Below are 16,473 nucleotides of genomic sequence, written 5' to 3' on the forward strand. Positions count from 1 at the left end.
AAAAATGTGTGTATCAGTTTGGCTGGGCCATGATTCCGGTATTGTGTGATTTTCCCATGTGTTGTAAATCCTGCCTCTATAATGTTAATGAGGGAGGATGGGCAGCAGTTGTGTTAGTGAGGTAGATTGGATTGTGTCTTGAGGCAATCTCTTGAGATATAAAAGAGAGAAACGAGCAGAGAGACAGGGAGACCTCATACCACCAAGAAAGCAGTGCCGGGAGCAAAGCGCGTCCTTTGGACCCAAGGTTCCTGCAAGGAGAAGCTCCTAGTTCAGGGGAAGATTGATGAGAAGGCCAAGAGAGAAAGAAAGCCTTTCCCTGGAGCTGACACCCTGAATTTGTAACCTACTAGACTGTGAGAGAATAAATATCTCTTTGTTAAAGCCATCTACTTGTGGTATTTCTGTTACAGCAGCACTAGATGACTAAGACACAATCCCACCATGCAGCCTGTGTTCTGCCCCCACTGCCAAAGGGCCCCATCTGGGATTCACCCAATACTCCTTCAGACCCAGGGGCAGCCCCTGCCTGACTGTTCTGTTGCCCATAGCAACAACCCCAGTCCCTGCCACCCGCAATCCTCTACCCAGCCTCTAGCCTCCTCAGGAGCTTTTTGTGACGGCTTCCCTTTCCTCTCGGGTTTGCACCTCCTGCCTCCGTACCATTCTAGAGCTGGGATGACCACCTTTTCTTTAAAAAAAAGTATCTACAAAAGAACCTCCCAAGAGACCCTTCTCAGGAAGCAGAGAACTTTTTATAATGGTAAATATGGTCTATCTGCATTGCCAATCTGGTCGCCACTTACCCCACAGGGCTACTCAAGCCACATTTGAAATGTAGCAAACGGCGACTAATTATTTTATTTTATTTTAATTAATTTAAAATTAAACAGCCTCATGTGGCTAGTGGTAACCGCGTTGGACAGCACAGTTCTAGAACCTATCCCTGAAGCAAGGTTCTTCCTTGTGTCTGGTCTACATGCTTCCTGCTCAGAGCGCAGTGTGGCTCCTGGTTCCAGAACAACCCCTATCTAGTGACAGCTGCTCTCTCTGCCTCTTTCCCTAAGTTCCCTCCCACTGCAGAAAACTGCAATCCAAGTACAGACGTTATTCTTGCCTTTTATTCCAGCATCTCCCAGAGCTCCGATATGTACAGACTTTATTTATACACATATAATATACACCATATATACGTATTTATATATATTCACACGCCAGCCCACACACGCTCATCCAGTCACACGTATGCCCTGCTGGGAGGGTGCTTGGCACCTCATAACCCACTTTGGGCCCAGAAGAGTGGGGCTGGGCTTGCCAGGCAGCTGTGAGGTTTTGTGTTTTTTGCTTTTAAAAAGAAGGCCATTTCCTTCAGAGGTGTCCTCCCTCTCCCAAACCCCAAGACCCCTCCCCAGAACACTTAAAAGTTTTTTTTGTTTTGTTTTGTTTTGTTTTTTAAAGAAGAGGTTTTCCACTGCTCCGCCAGGTAGTTGGTCGAGAATCCAGGCCTCTCCATCCGGCTCAGTGCAGGCCTCTGGAGAGGATTCCACCCCTCGCTCCCTGGAAGGGGCCCATGGCTGGAAGGAGCCCCCAACAGCAGGCTGAGGGCCTGGCTTGGCTGCAGCCAGACCTGCTCTGTGTCCCCTGGGGAGGGGGGTGGCTATAGTGTCAAGGGCACCTGCCAGATGAGGAGGGTGCTGTCTGTCTCCCCACACAGGGCCGGCCTCCCGCCACCACCAAAGTTACGGTAGCCCTGCCCGCCAGAGATGATGGCCACAGAGCAGATCTCCTTGCGGTGGGCGTCACGGGCGCAGGGCCGGCTGCGCACCCAGACATCAGGGTCATCCGCCATCTCATAGATGGAGCCGTCCTCCTCACTGTGCTCCAGGGCTGCACTGTCGGCAGGCGCCGGCTCCCGCACCGACAGCAGCGGGCCAGGGAGGTGGGCCGTGGAGCGCAGGCGGTACTGCAGTAGGATGCCCTTCTTTCGGGTCAGCTCGCGGCCCACGTGGCACTCGGGCTTCGGTGCTGGCTCATGGGGCTGGCCATCTGGCTTATCCTCCTCGGCCCTTGAGCCCTCGGCCTCCTCCTGGTCGCTCCGCAGGATGTCGGGGGCCAGGACGCTGGTGGCCACAGTCAGGAAGGTCACAGGCCCGCAGTGACCATTGAGGGAGACCATGCCTTTCCCTGCAAGAAATGGGGCAAGGGAGGAGGGAGTCCCAAGGGCCCAGAGCTTTGAGGACGGCACCCACAGCTTGCTCTTGGAGAATTTCTGTTGCTTTTTTTTTTTTTTATTTTAACTGCCATCTATGTTGGAACATTCCCAGAGACTGTGGGTCTGGGGATGGGCTAGCCCATGCTCCAGGTAAACTTCTGTTTTTGGAACAGGCCAAAAACCAGTTGCCCTCAAGTCAATTCTGACTCATGGTGACCCCACATGCCTCAGAATAGAACTGTGCTCCATACGGGTTTCAACGGCTGATTTTTTTGGAAGTAGATCGCCAGGCCTTTCTTCCAAGGTACCTCTGGGTGAACCTGAACCTCCAACCCTTTGGTTAGCGGCTGAGCACATCAACTGTTTGCACCACCCAGGGACCCAGTAGAATGGGCATGACTTTGTAAAGCACTTGGGGAAACCTCAGCCAGAAGCTCCTGCAAGTCCCTGCCTGAGCCACCCTCATACCCCCTGCCATTGCCAGGGTGCTGCCTCCACCCATGACGCCCTTCCCTTCTATCTGACTCTACAGCTCATCTTTGGAGCCCAGCTCAAGCTCCTCCCCAGCAAATCCTTCTGGAATTCACCCCTGAGGAGCAGATCACTCCTGTCTCCATGCCCCTCAGCCTCTGGAACACCCTTCACTATAGCAGTGGCCACCTGGGACTATAATAGCCCCAACTAGACTGTCAGCTTCTTGCAGGCAGGGTCCCTGCCCAATTCACCCTATGCCTCAGGATCACCCCTTGGATGAACAAAATGCCCCGTTTGATGAAAACAGGAAATCTCAGAATTTAGGAAGAGTCTCCTTTGGTAAAGGGGCTCAAGCTCTGGACAGCGTTGGTCTATCCTTAGGGCTTCTCCACCTATTGACATTTTGGGCCAGATAATTTTATGTTGTAGGGGCTGTCCTGTCTGTGTATTGTAGGATGCTAAGCAGCATCCCTGGCCTCTACCTACTAGACGTTAGTAGCAATTCCGCTCCCCCCCCCCGCCCCCACACTACCAGTTATGACACCAAAAATGTCTCCGGACATTGCTAGATGTCCCCTGCAGGGGAAAAAGATCATCCCGGCTGATGACCACAGGTATACCTTCAGTGGTTCCTAGTCTTATGCGGACAGGAGGGTGCTGCAAACCCTTTGAAATTATAAGCAAAGCTTTGTGTGCATGTGATTTTTCCCTCAGGTTCTCAAAGGGCGTGTAGCCACCCCCTCCCTCCCCAGAGGGTTTTTTTTTTTTTTTTAAATCCCTGGTCCACATAATCTCTGAGTTTCCAGAGGCAGAGGGACACCTGTGCTGACCGAGGCCCACGTGGACTCCAGGAGGCGGGGCCCACTGCTACCGGCACTAGCAGGGACAGCCCAGTGCCACTCCCTGGCATTCCGCACACCCCTGCCAGAGGGGACCACTTGTCTTCACTCTTGGGCAAAGGCAGAGATGGGCTCAGGGCGCTGGGTCTCCAAATGGCAGGGGTGCTTGTTTTCCTGGGCCTCAGTAGCCACAGGTGGGGCAGGTCTTCCTCCAGCTTATGCAAACACAATGGCACATGGACCCCACGAGGGGGCCAGCCTGTGTCCCAAGGGCCTTCGGTTATTGAAATGGCTGGGGGGCTGGGGGGCTGGGGACAAAAGGGATCCTGGGGAGTCTCTACGTGAGTCGAGCACTATAAGCTCCCTTACTCAATCCCCAAACAACCCAGCAGGAGGCACTATTGTTCCCATTTGCCAGACTAGGAAACAGAGATACAGAAAGAAGGTGAGAGACTGTGGGGCGGGAACTATTTCAGATTGCCCCCCAGCACCCTGAGGGCCGAAGCTCACCTGTGATCTTGGGGATGCCTTCCAGCCGGGGCACAGGCAGCAAGACAATGATGCCCTGGTCGGTGCCCACCCAGAGCAGACCCTGGCAGATCAGAAGGCTGGTGACACACAAGTGCTTCTGGCCTGCAGAAAGAGAGGTCAGCATGAGTGACAAAGCCCCTGGGAAGGCGGCAGTGGGACAGTCTGGGCTCCTCCCACGAGACCAGCAAGCAGCTGGCTGGTGTTATGGTTAAGACCTTGGACACGGGAGCTGACCTGGCTGGGTTCTGGTCCCTGGATCTCACAGCTGTGTTCTCCCCCAACCCAGCCTCTACTTCCTCATCTGTAAAATGGGCTGCTGATAGGATGCAGTGAGATAACGCCACAAAGCACAGCGCCTGGCCCAGAGTCAGCTCAAAATACACAGTAGCTGAGTTCTCTGGGCACAGAGTCAGCTAAGGGTGACCCAGGCCAAGGGCACAACCAGCCAGCTGGGGAGTGAAGCCACAGATGACTGGCAAGGGGCTGGTCTCCAGATCCTGTGGATGAAGCAGATGTCTGCACAGGTGGGAGGCATGGGGACGGGGCTGGCTGGGGCCAGGGGAGCAGCAGGAGTTGGGGGTCTGTCGGCAGCCCCTCTGTGAAGTGCTGTTTCCAGCTCTGGCCTGACATTCTGCCAATGTGAGCACTTCTTCCGTGAGGGCGCAGCGCACCCTGCCATTCCTGTCCCGACCGTGAAACGGACAGTCCACTGCCAGGAACTGGTATGTTCTTGATGTCAGTGCAGATTAGTTCTAATTCTCCACGCTCCCCTCGGCACTGTCTCTTCATGACAGGAAGAATAGCAACAGCAGGGAGGGCACTGGGGTCCTCCGCTCTTTACAGAGGGTGTGCAGTGTGGGTTACACAGGCCCCAGAGCCAGGCCTCTGGGCTCAGACCCCAGCTTGCCACTTGCTCGCTACGTGAGCCGGGGCTAGCCCCAAACCTCTCTGTACCATGGTTTCTTCACTTGTAAAAGGGGACACTGATGACAATATTTCAGAGCATTGTCCTGAGGGTTAAATGACTCAATGACTACAAAACATTTAACCCAGAGCCAGGCACATGGCACGCCCGAGGCAGTGCTATCTGCTCTTATGGTTGTCGGTGTCCTTAACAACTCTGATCAAGTTACAGCAGTGGATCAGTGGTAGAATTCTTGCCTTCCGTGTCAGAGACCCAGCCAGTGTACCCCATGCCCAGCCACTACCCATCTGTCAGCAGTGGTTTGCATGTTGCTGTGATGCTGAACAGATTTCAGTGTAGCATCCAGACTACGACACACTAGGAAGAAAGGCCTGGCAATCTACTTCTGAAAACTAGCCAAAGAAAACCCTATGGATCACAATAGTCAGATCCATGACCAGTCATGGGAATAGTGCAGGACTGGGCAGCATTTCATTCTGTTGTGCATGGTATCACCATGAGTTGGAGCCAACCCTGACAGCAGCAACAACATGCTATCATTATTTCTGCTCTATAAACAAGGCCGATCAATGGGAATGGCCTGAGGCAAAGGCCGGGAGTGAAGGGGGAAGGCCTGGAGGCCTGTCTCAGAGGGGCTGAGAGGTGTCGGGCACCAGCCACAGGCTCAGGACAGGGCCCCCCACATGGCAGCACACAGGGTGGATGGCCTTGCCATGCCCCTCCAGGCTTCACTGAGCTCTTGCCTTTCCAAAGGCTGCCTCACTTCCTGCCTGAATCCTTTTGCCCCTCTGAGTGGGGTTTATTCTCCCCTGAAAGGAAATTCAAATTCATTGCACGTATCATGGCAAGAACAATGCCACATTATATTTGAAATGGTGCTTCGAGTAGTGGTTCCCAAACCTGGGGGTACACTGGATCACCAGGAGGGCTTGTTACAACACAGACTGCTGGGCCACCCACTGCGGGAAGCCCCAGAACTGCGTTTCTAGCAAGGTCCAGGTGACACCGATAATACTGGTCTGGAGAACTCAATTTGAGAAATGCTGCTTAGGGGTTTCCAAAGCACTCAAACACCTGCTCTAATCTGACATAGCCTTTCAACAGCTGAGACACATGCAAGACATGGGTGTTATTCCTATTTTCCAGATGAGAAAATTAAGGTTCAAAGAGGTCGCCCAGCTGCTGAGCGCAGGATAGGAACAGAGCTAAGGTCTGCTGCTTATTCCAGTCTACTGCTTTTGCGGCCTCACTGCTCTAGAGCAAATTACTTAAATCCCATATGCGTAAGTGTATGTTATCCATAATTATGGATAACACTGCAAAGAATGGGAATTCGAGAATACTTAGTTGTGCTCATGATGAACCTGTACATAGAACAAGAGGCAGTTGTTCAAACAGAACAAGGGGATACTGAGTGGTTTAAATCAGGAAAGGGTGTGACAGGGTTGTATTCTTTCACCATACTTATTCAATCTGCATGCTGAGCAAATAAGAAGCTGGACTATATAAAGAAAAACGTGTCATCAGGATTGGAGGAAGACTCATGAACAACCTGCAATATGCAGATGACACAACCTTGCTTGCTGAAAAGTGAAGAGGACTTGAAGCACTTACTGATGAAGATCAAAGACCACAGCCTTCAGTATGGATTACACCTCAACATAAAGAAAACATCCTCACAACTGGACCAATAAAAGCAGCATCATGATAAACGGAGAAAAGATTGAAGGTGTCAAGGATTTCATTTTGCTTGGATCCACAATTAATGCCCATGGAAGCAGCAGTCAAGAAATCAAATGACATACTGCATTGGGAAAATCTGCTGCAAAGACCTCCTTAAAGTGTTAAAAAGCAAAGATGTCACTTTGAGACTAAGGTACACCTGACTCAAGCCATGGTATTTTCAATCTCCTCACATGCATGTGAAAGCTGGACAATGAATAAGGAAAACTGAGTAAGAATTCATGCATGTGAATTACGGTGTTGCTGAGAAATACCGAATATACCATGGACTGCCAAAAGAATGAACAAATCTGTCTTGGAAGAAGTACAGCCAGAATGCTTCTTACAAGTGAGGATGGTGAGACTTCATCTCACGTTCTTTGGACTTCTTATCAGGAGGGACCAGTCCCTGGAAAAGGACATCATGCTTGGTAGAGGGTCAGTGAGGAAGAGGAAGACCCTCAGTGAGATTAACTCAACGAGATTAACTGCAACAATGGGCTCAAACACAGCAACAATCGTGAGGATGGCACAGGACGGGGCAGTGTTTCATTCTGGTGTACAAAGGGTTGTTATGAGTCAGAACCAACTCAATGGCACCTACAACAACAGGAGTATATGCTTCCTCCAGGGAGCAAACAGTCTCAGGAAAATCGTGTGGCTCCATATTCACCCTCAGAGGAAGGCTACCATCTTGTGGTACACCCAGCAGCATCTATCACAGTGTACCATGCCTCACGGATCCATTCACCCAGCCCCCAGGAACATCCCCAGGCATCTATGGTGTGCCAGACTCTGTGCTTGGTGCTGGAGGCACAAGGCTGGGAACCACACACAGTATCCTTGCTCTTGAGGAGCAAACATTCTAGAATTTTCTGTGATGATGGAAATTTTCTGCGCCATCCAATTGGGTAGCATTAGCCGCATGTGCTTACTGAGTACTTGGACTGTGGCTTGTGGGACTACAGAACTAAATTGTTCATTTTATTTAATTTCAATTAATGAAAATTTAAATAGCAGCTACTGTACTGAACAGTGTAGTTCTAGAGAAGAGAAATAGGAACCGAAAACATAAACAAGGAACATACACACTAGGCAAAACATTAAAATGGGGCGATGAGACAGAGAGTGGGTGGGAGGATCCTTGGGTTTCATCCTCACTCTACCACCCCACAAGATGGTGGGGGGACAGTTGTGAGGATGTGAGCTCCAGATGACACAAGGAGGAGCTGGCCACACAAAAACCTGAGGGAAGGCCTAGGAAACAGCACGTGCAAAGGCCCTATGACGAGAATGAGTATCCGTGGAGCAGACCAGAGTCAGTGTGGCTCAGTGGCAGGGGGCAAACAGGAGATGACCAGAAGGAAGTCAGAGGGTCAGGCCAGATGTGTGGAGCTTTGTAAGCCAGAGTAAGGAATGTGCCTTTTCATTCCAAGTGCAATGAGAAGCTACAGAAAGTCTAAGCAGGGGAGCGATGCAATCCGATTTTGGGAGAGCATTCTAGCTGCAGTATGATGAAGCACTGGGGGAGAGAGGGGGCAGAGAGGAAGCAGGGAGATCAGTGAGGCAGCTCCTGAGTCACTGCAGCAGAGATAGTGGTGTCTGGGGCTTGGTGGTGGCAGTGAGATGATGACAAGCCAACACATTCGAGAGATATTTTGAAGCAGAACCGACAGGCCCGTTGACAGACCAGAGTGGAATGAGGGGATCAAGGACAACTCGGAGGTTTCTTGTCTTGAGCAGCTGGGTGGATGGCGGTGCCATCAATGAGATGGAGAAGAGAAGGTTTGGGGGTTGACGTGAAGAGCTTGCCTTTGGACGTGTTGTTTGAGATGCATGGGAGACACGTGAGTGGAGCTATCAAACAGGCAGGGTGGTGGATGAGTGAGTCTGCAGAAGTGATGCAAACTCAAAGTCACATCCGTATTGTAGATTCAGGGTAGAAATGCAATCACGCTGGAAACAAGCCACAAATAGTATCTCGGGCTCTGTGGAGTTGCGACTCCTTCCCGCACCTGTATCAGTTCAGAAAGTACATGCTCAAAACTACTCTGGCAGCAACCAGTGCAGCCAGGGGCCCGCAGCAGTGGGAGCGTCTGATGTCAGTGAGCCTGCCCAGGATGCTCAGGCTTTGGCTCCCTCTCATCACCAGCTGGCCAAGGTCTGTAATCACCTTACTTCTCTCTGTGTTTATTCATCATCTGCCTCCATATACTAAAATGTAAGTGCTACGGGTTGAACTGTGACCCCTAAAAACATGTTCAAGTCCTCACCCCTGGTACCTACGAATGTGACCTTATTTGGAAATAGCATCTTTGAAGATATAGGTAGCTCAGTTAGCATGAGGTCATACTGGAGTAGGGTGGTCCTAATCCAAGATGGCTGGTGTACTTATGAAGAGAGGAGAAGAGACACAGAGACAGAGGTGGAGGCAAGATGGCCATGTGAAGATGGAGACAGAGGTTGGAGTGATGCTGCCACAAGCCAAGAACACTGAGAACCCCCAGAAGCTAGAAGGAAGGATCCTCCCCCAGAGCCTTCAGAGAGAAAGGCATGGCCCTGCCGACACCTGATTTTGGACTGCTGGCCTCCAGAACTCGAGAGAATAAGTTTCTGTTGTTTTAAGACACCCAGTTTGTGGTACATTGTTATGGCAGCCAGAGGCAACGAAGACAGTGACTTCTTAAGGGCAGTGCCTTATCTGTTGACTCATGGTCGATTCCTCATTCCTAGCCGACTATGCTGGCACAGAGCAGACGTTCAAAAAAGATCTGAGCCAAAAGGTGGAGACAACCAAAGTATCCATCAACAGATGAAAGGATAACCAACATGTGGTCTATCCATACAATGGAATATTATTCCACCATAAAAAGGAATGAAGTTCTGATATATGCTACAACATGGACGGATCTTAAAAACATGTTGAGTGAGGTAACTCAGATACAAAAGGACACATTTTGCATGGTCCCATTCATATGAAATATCTGGAACAGACAGATGCATAGACAGAAAGCAGTTCAGTGGTTACCATGGACTGGGGAGAAGAAAAAATGGAGTTACTGCTTCATGGGTACACAGTTTCTGTTTAGGGTGATAAAGTTTTGTAAACAAACAGTGTGATTAATACCATTGGACTGTACACTTGAAAATGGTTAAAATGGCAAAATTTATGTTGTGTATATTTTGTTGTTGTTGTTGGTTGCTATCAAGTCGATTCTGACTCATGGTGACCCCATGTGTGCAGAGCAGAACTGCTCCACAGGGTTTTCAAGGCTGTGACCTTTTGGAAGCAGATCGCCAGGCCTGTCTTCCAAGGCACCTCTGGTGGGCTTGAACTGCCAGCCTTTCAGCTAGTAGTTGAGTGCTTAGCCATTTGCACCACCCAGGGGCTCCTTATGTATATTTTACCACAATTAAAAAAAGTATATAATAGTTGGAATAAAGAACAAAATAGGCTGAAAAAACTTACCAGTCACAAAAATAATGGGTGAATAAATGAATGAATGAATGAAGAGCAGTGAAAAAGGACACAGTGTGGATGTTTCTGTGTGAATTTGGACAAGTCAATTTCTCTCATTGATCAGTGAGTATTACAAACCTACTTTGCTCAGTTTTATGATTTATTAGAATTATATATCTATATACATATGCATGTATATATGCACACAGCTGAGCACAGCTCTTTACCTATAGTATGCAATCAATAAATAGAGGCTATTAGATAATGGCTATGATTACTAAGGGGACCCAGATGGTAATGTCTGAGGATCAGCTCCATCAGAGCCATAAACCCACACAAAGAGTAAAGCCAAGAGAGAGAACAGTGGTGGATTTTTCATCTACTCTGCCTTCCCTCCTTGTCCAAGGCCCCTGGGGCCCTGAGACTAGCGGGAGACCATTTCCCCATGCCCTTGCATCCTCCTGGCCCCACTGGATGGCCAGACCCCAACAAATGGAAGGAAGGTGAGTGAGAAACCAAGAGAGAATTCCAGAATTGAGAAATGACTTCATCTGCAGACCTCATTCGGGCCCTTTCTCCTCCCCCTCCACCACGAGGAAAAGAGCGAGACACTTTCATAAACAGTCCGGAAGAAAAAAAAAAATTCTAACGATGGATAAATATTTTATCACAGAGACTTAATGTAGCAGTGTTCAACTCACCCAAGCCATCTATCTGGAGATATATAACTTTTAAAAGCTCAGGCTCTTGGAGCACATTTTATTAATGACCTGTCTAGTTAAAAGGAGGGAGTTTAGGTTAAAAATGCATTAATACCAGTCGGAACTTGAGTGGAAGAAAGGGGTCGGGGGAAGGAAGCGTGATAAATTTTTAACATGCCCTAAAAAAAATCCACACTTACAGGAGGAACAAATTTATTACTAATCATGCGATTATTTCATTTGGTGGTATGGAGGAAGGAAAAGTACTTAAAAGCCTTTAAAAATATCTCTAATGAAGAATTTAAGAATCCCGCTTTGTTGTTCTTCCATGAAGGCAGAATGAGGGGTGGATTTGAGGCCGCCCTGCACGCCCCAGTCCCCCCACTCTGGCTAGGCTGGCTCCATCTCAGCTCAGCTCAGGTTTGGGGGTCCTGGGTGGACCTGACTCCTCAGTATTATTGATTAGGAAAGGTCAGGCCTGGGACCTTTGGGAAACCCCGCACCCAGGAACCTCAGTCCACGTCCAAATAGTGCAGGGCCCAGCCCCAGAGTGGTCTGACCAGAGGAGAGGCCGCCTTTGCTCTGATGTAGCTGATGCAGTAGGAAGGACCTAACTCGGAAGGGCTGAGCAAGAAGCCCCCATAGAAGGCACGGACAACATGGGCTAGTGTGATGAGGATGCTGTGAAGATGAGGGTGATGAAGAAGGCAATGGCTGTAAGCAGCCCCATCACAGACTGAGCCAGGGACCATGAGCACTGTCCTGGCATGGTCTCATGGAATACCTGCACCAGGCCCTGTAAGGCAGGGACACTCAGAACTGGCAGGCGGCAGAGCCTGTCTGACTACACGGGCTCTGGTCTACCCTACATGGCGTGGCCAGGCTGTGACTCAAATCTCAGCCCCTCATTGAATAGACAAGTCCCTGGGTTTGTATGCAACTACTAAAGGTTAGCAGTTCAAACCCACCCAGCAGCACTGTGGAAGAAAGGCCTGGCAATCTGCTTCTCTAAAGATTACAGCCAAGAAAACCCTATGGAGCAATTCTACTCTGTAACACATGGGGTTGTCATGAGTTGGAACCAACTCTAAGGCAATGGGATTTTCTTTTTTCACTGTATAGATGGGAGAAACTGAGACCCAGGAAGGCGGAGTGATAGCCCATAGCTGGGCAGCAAGTCTGTGTGAGACAGCTGCACTTACAGCCTCTGGTTCAAGTCCTGGCTCTGGCCTTACCAGCAGTGTGACCTTAGGCCAGTCATTCAACCTCCCTGGGCCTCAGTTTACCTGGCTGTAAAATAATCATAACAATAATCAATACCCTTCCTTCCTCAAAGGGTAACTGCAAAGAACAAATAAGTTCATGGATGTGAAAATGCGTTTTAAACACCCACAGCAAACCCAGTGTCTATCCATGTGGCGGCTGGTGTTTCTCTACCTACAGCTAGGGGCCGGGGCAGCTCTGTCGGCAAAGCCTGCCCTGGTCTCTCGATGAACTCAATGCCTCTCTCGTTCACCTAGGCCCTCACAACATGAGATGCATGCAATTAAAAAGACTCATAGGATTACCCTTTTTTGTTGTTGCACTAACTTGAAATAATTTAGCTATCAGCATAAATGTAGAAATATTTTTGCGATATAGAGAAGGTTTTTATTGCAGTGGAAATGGATTTAACTTGTATAATGGCTAAATACTACAAAATACAATGCAATTGAAGCTGAAAAAAAAGAAAAAGCCCTTACCACAAGTCCCACCACGCGTCTACCCCCACCCCCCATCTCAGGGAGAAGGTTGTCAAATGAGTAATTTACCCTCATCCTGCACCTACCACGCTCCAGGACTGGGCCAGTGTCTCCCTCTTCCCATACTGGACTGCATTTCCTCCTCACGCAGCCCCTCCACCCCACATCCCACCTCACAGGGTGAAGAGACTCCCTGAGCCCACAGCCGGCAGGTGGCTGAGCCAGGATTCCAGCCCGTGCCCCATCAACCCTGAAGTCTTTCTCTCTCCTTGATGCACACAGTGGGACTCCGAAATGAGGCCCACCTGATGTGACTCCTGGGCCTGCTTCTGGCCTGCTTTGTGCCCTGGGACAAACCACCCTGCCCAGTGGATCTCAGTGTGTGCACCTGTAAAATAGGGGACAATTCCCACCTCATGGGATTCTGGTGAGGGGGAAATTAGATCCTATACTTACATGAAGCCCTGAGGCCCAGCTCGCTGGAGGGCTCAGGACAGGGGCAGCACCATTACTATTGTTATGGTTGTTGACCTTGTTAGTAACCATCACCCCCGTGGTCACTAGTCCAGACTCAAGGACATTCAGTCCTCGGCCTAAATTCAGGACTGGAAGGAAGCCTTAGAAGTCCACTGGAGGAAGCATCTGGGGTGATGTCTGGGCTCCACAGCTGGGCTGAGAAACCAGGCCTCTGGGTGAGATGCAGGCCTCCCCAGCCCCCGAGGTGCTGGCTAATGTGCTGCACTTGGCCCAGAACCATAAAGACAGGAAACTCAGTCCCTGGCTTAGCATATGGCTACTTCCCGCCTCCACCATGGCCCATCTGCCAGGTCCTTATAACAATCAGTTTCAGGCTTCCAGCCTGCCTCACTGGCTCTGTTTCCTTGGCCCCGGGGCCCTTGGCTCTCCCAGCTGCTGAACCCAGCCCTGACAACGATGCTTGGATAGGACTGAGCCACCCAGCTCTCACATACTTTCTGGCCACAGGTCAGTCCATCAGGTGGAAGCAGGCCTGAGGGAAGCAAGGTAAGCTGAGGTCTGCTGGGCCCTGTGGACTGCTCCAAAGCCAGATGGGGTGTCTGCCCTGCCCCCTCCCAGCAGAACCCCCAGGGCAGTGTTTGGGGCAATAAATGGTAAGGGGTGGGGGTCTGCTGCCAATTCCACAGAGGCCTCAGACAGGGGTGAGAGGCTAGGTAAGCGCCAATCTTAATGCTTCATCAACATTCCTCTCCACCTCTCCTCAAAAGCAGCTAGTCAGAAGGCAGCACAGGCCCATGGGGAGGCCGTCCAGACCCCATGGCCAGCCTTGCCACCTGATCCACTGGCAGGCAGACTAAGAGGGGCATTTGCCTTTCTTACAAAAACCTCTAAGGAGAGAGACCCTTGGCTGGCCTTTCTCTTTCCCTTTACCTCATTCTTAAGAGAATTTGAGGCGGAATCGGAGTTTTGGTCAATATGAAGTGTGGGACGGCACTGACAAGGAAGGGCATGGACGTGGGGCCACACTTGACTCGGAGGCCTCACTTCCTGGAGCCCCGGCCTGCTGTGATGTGGGAGAGGAAGCAGGAGACAACGGGAAGAGCAGCCGTGGGTCCAAATCCTGCCCCCCTCACCTGGGGAGGGGCTTCCCCTCTCAGAGTTCAGTTCTCCAGGTGACCCAAGGTTGCTATGAGGCTGCTGAGGTAGCCTACCCCACAGGATCAGTCCCTCCCAGGCCAGGGGCTGCGGTGCCCAGTGCTGCTCTAGCAGCAGCCTCACCTGGCAGAAGGAAGGTGGTCCTGGTGGCAATGTTGATCTCCTGCAGGTGCTCCAGGGTCTCGATGTGGAAGAGGCGGATGGAGGAGCCAGAGGAGAAGGCCATCCAGACGCCGCTGCCTGCCTTCACCATGTGCGTTACGCTCACTGCCTCGTCCTGGTGCGCCTCAAAGCTTTGCTGCGGCACAGAGGGAGGGGCATTGGTGCTGGGCCAGCAGAGCCTCTGAGGCTGAGCCTCAGCCCCCAAAGACCTGAGGGCACCCAGGCCCACTCTGGACAAACCTCTTCCCCCAGAATAGTTGTTTCCATGTTCTTCAAAAGCAAAGCTAACCCGACCTCGGCCTGAACTCAGGGCTGGAAGGAAACCTTAGAAGTCTAGTGGTGGTATGTTGGTAAAAGCTTAACAACTGGCTCTCAGGCGGTTGGGGAGGGGAAAGGAAGTCCTGATTTGTAGTGTTTGCCAATTTCCATGGTGTAAATACTCCTAACAAGGCCAATTTCAAGCTACCAATGTGACATCAGATGGGAGCATTGATGCTTCAGTTGTAGAACTCTCTCCTTCCCTGTGGAGACCTGGGTTTGATTCCTGGCCAATGCATCTCATGTGCAGCCACCACCCATCTGTCAGTGGAAGCCTGGGTGTTGCTATGATGCTGAACAGATTTCAGTGCAGCTTCCAGACTAAGACAGACTAGCAAGAAAGGCCTGGCAATCTACTTCTGAAAATCAGCCAATGAAAACCCTATGGATCACAACAGTCCAATCCAAAACCAATCATGGGGACAGCACAGGACCAGGCAGCATCTTGTTCCATTGTGCATGGGGTCTCCATGAATCGGGGTGACCTTGAATCAGGGGTGGACTCAACGGCAGCTAACAACAACAATGTGACATCAGTGAACATGGAAAGGGCAAGATACGCACACACTTTGTATCCTCATCTCACGTAAGGGAAAGATAGAGCCAAAAGTCCATGGGAGAAGAAGTAGAGGTTTATGCATATTATCTAAAGCTATAAAGGCAACCAACAGAACTACTGGGGGAGAGCAGTGAGCAGTGTGAGCCAAATCCTTGTCTCTCACAGTGGTGAGTCAACAGATAATGTCCAAACGTTGATAAACCAAGACGCAGCAGAGGAAACCAATTACAGTTATGAGAAAATGCCAGGTGCGTTAAAAACAAAACTGGTGGAAAGTGTTTTCTCCTAGAAAGCAGGATTGGGGATGGGGAGAGGTAACGGCCTTTTGGGATAAACCATTCTGTGCTATTTGATTTTTTTTTTTTTTTACAGGTTTACGTATAATTTAAGGAGCCTTGGTGGTACAGTGGTTAAGCATTCGGCTGCTAACCTAAAGATTGGAGGTTTGAACCCACACAGCAGCTTCGCAGGAGAAAAACCTGGCGGTCTGCTTCCATGAAGATTAAAGCAAAGAAAACACTATCGGGCAGTTCTACTCTGTCGCATGGGGTCACTGTGAGTCAGAATCAACTTGATGGCACCCAACAACAACAATGATGATTTTGACTTTACAAAACAAAGCAAAACAAAACAACACAACAACAACCAAAATAGTCCCTCTTCTTTAAGATAAGAGAGGGTACAAATGGTCAGGCTTCCCAAGCACTGCAGGAGAAAGTCCAAGTTCTTGAATTCAGCATCCCAGGCCCCATCTCTGTTCTAATTACCGCCTCATCTCCAAGCTAAGCAAAGCGTGGGCACGAATTGACATTCAAGATGCACCATGTGGCCATGCTCTGCTTCACAATGACCTCTGTTTGCAATGTGCACCACCCCTGTCCTCCTGGGAACAGCTCTTCAATCTCTGAAGACTCAGTCTCAAGGCGTTGTCCCTCTTCCATGAAGCTTGCCTCAACCACCCTTGGACAGGCCACTCCTCCAGCAAGCCTCTGCAGTCTGGCCCAGCAACACCTACACCAGTTTGCTTTATGGCTCCACTCAGCTGCCTTCTGCACTAGACCATGGACTCCAAGGACAGAGATGGAGCCTAAGGCCCCTCAGCCATCCCCCTGCTTCATAAGGGGCCCAGCACACAGTAAAACTTGGTCAAGGAATGAACGGATGGACATGTGAATCCCATCAACAACAGTCAGTTA

At 50.3% G+C, this 16,473-nt stretch overlaps 1 protein-coding gene across 3 annotated transcripts in view; it reads right to left on the bottom strand.

The window, feature by feature from the left end:
* Positions 1 to 1,010: 1,010 nt before the first annotated feature.
* ARHGEF10L (Rho guanine nucleotide exchange factor 10 like) overlaps positions 1,011 to 16,473 on the bottom strand; it is a 126,218-nt gene continuing 110,755 nt past the window's right edge. For all 3 annotated transcript variants that reach the window (XM_004377199.2, XM_023732148.1, XM_023732147.1), the window contains 3 exons: positions 14,362 to 14,536; positions 4,036 to 4,158; positions 1,011 to 2,184 (listed from right to left, as the gene is read on the bottom strand). In XM_004377199.2, coding sequence (XP_004377256.1) covers positions 1,658 to 2,184; positions 4,036 to 4,158; positions 14,362 to 14,536 — 825 coding nt within the window. In that variant the 3' untranslated portion in view covers positions 1,011 to 1,657. The remainder of the gene's footprint in view (positions 2,185 to 4,035; positions 4,159 to 14,361; positions 14,537 to 16,473) is intronic.

The sequence above is a fragment of the Trichechus manatus genome, unplaced genomic scaffold, assembly GCF_000243295.1.
Source record: "Trichechus manatus latirostris isolate Lorelei unplaced genomic scaffold, TriManLat1.0 scaffold00048, whole genome shotgun sequence".
Lineage (NCBI taxonomy): Eukaryota > Metazoa > Chordata > Mammalia > Sirenia > Trichechidae > Trichechus > Trichechus manatus.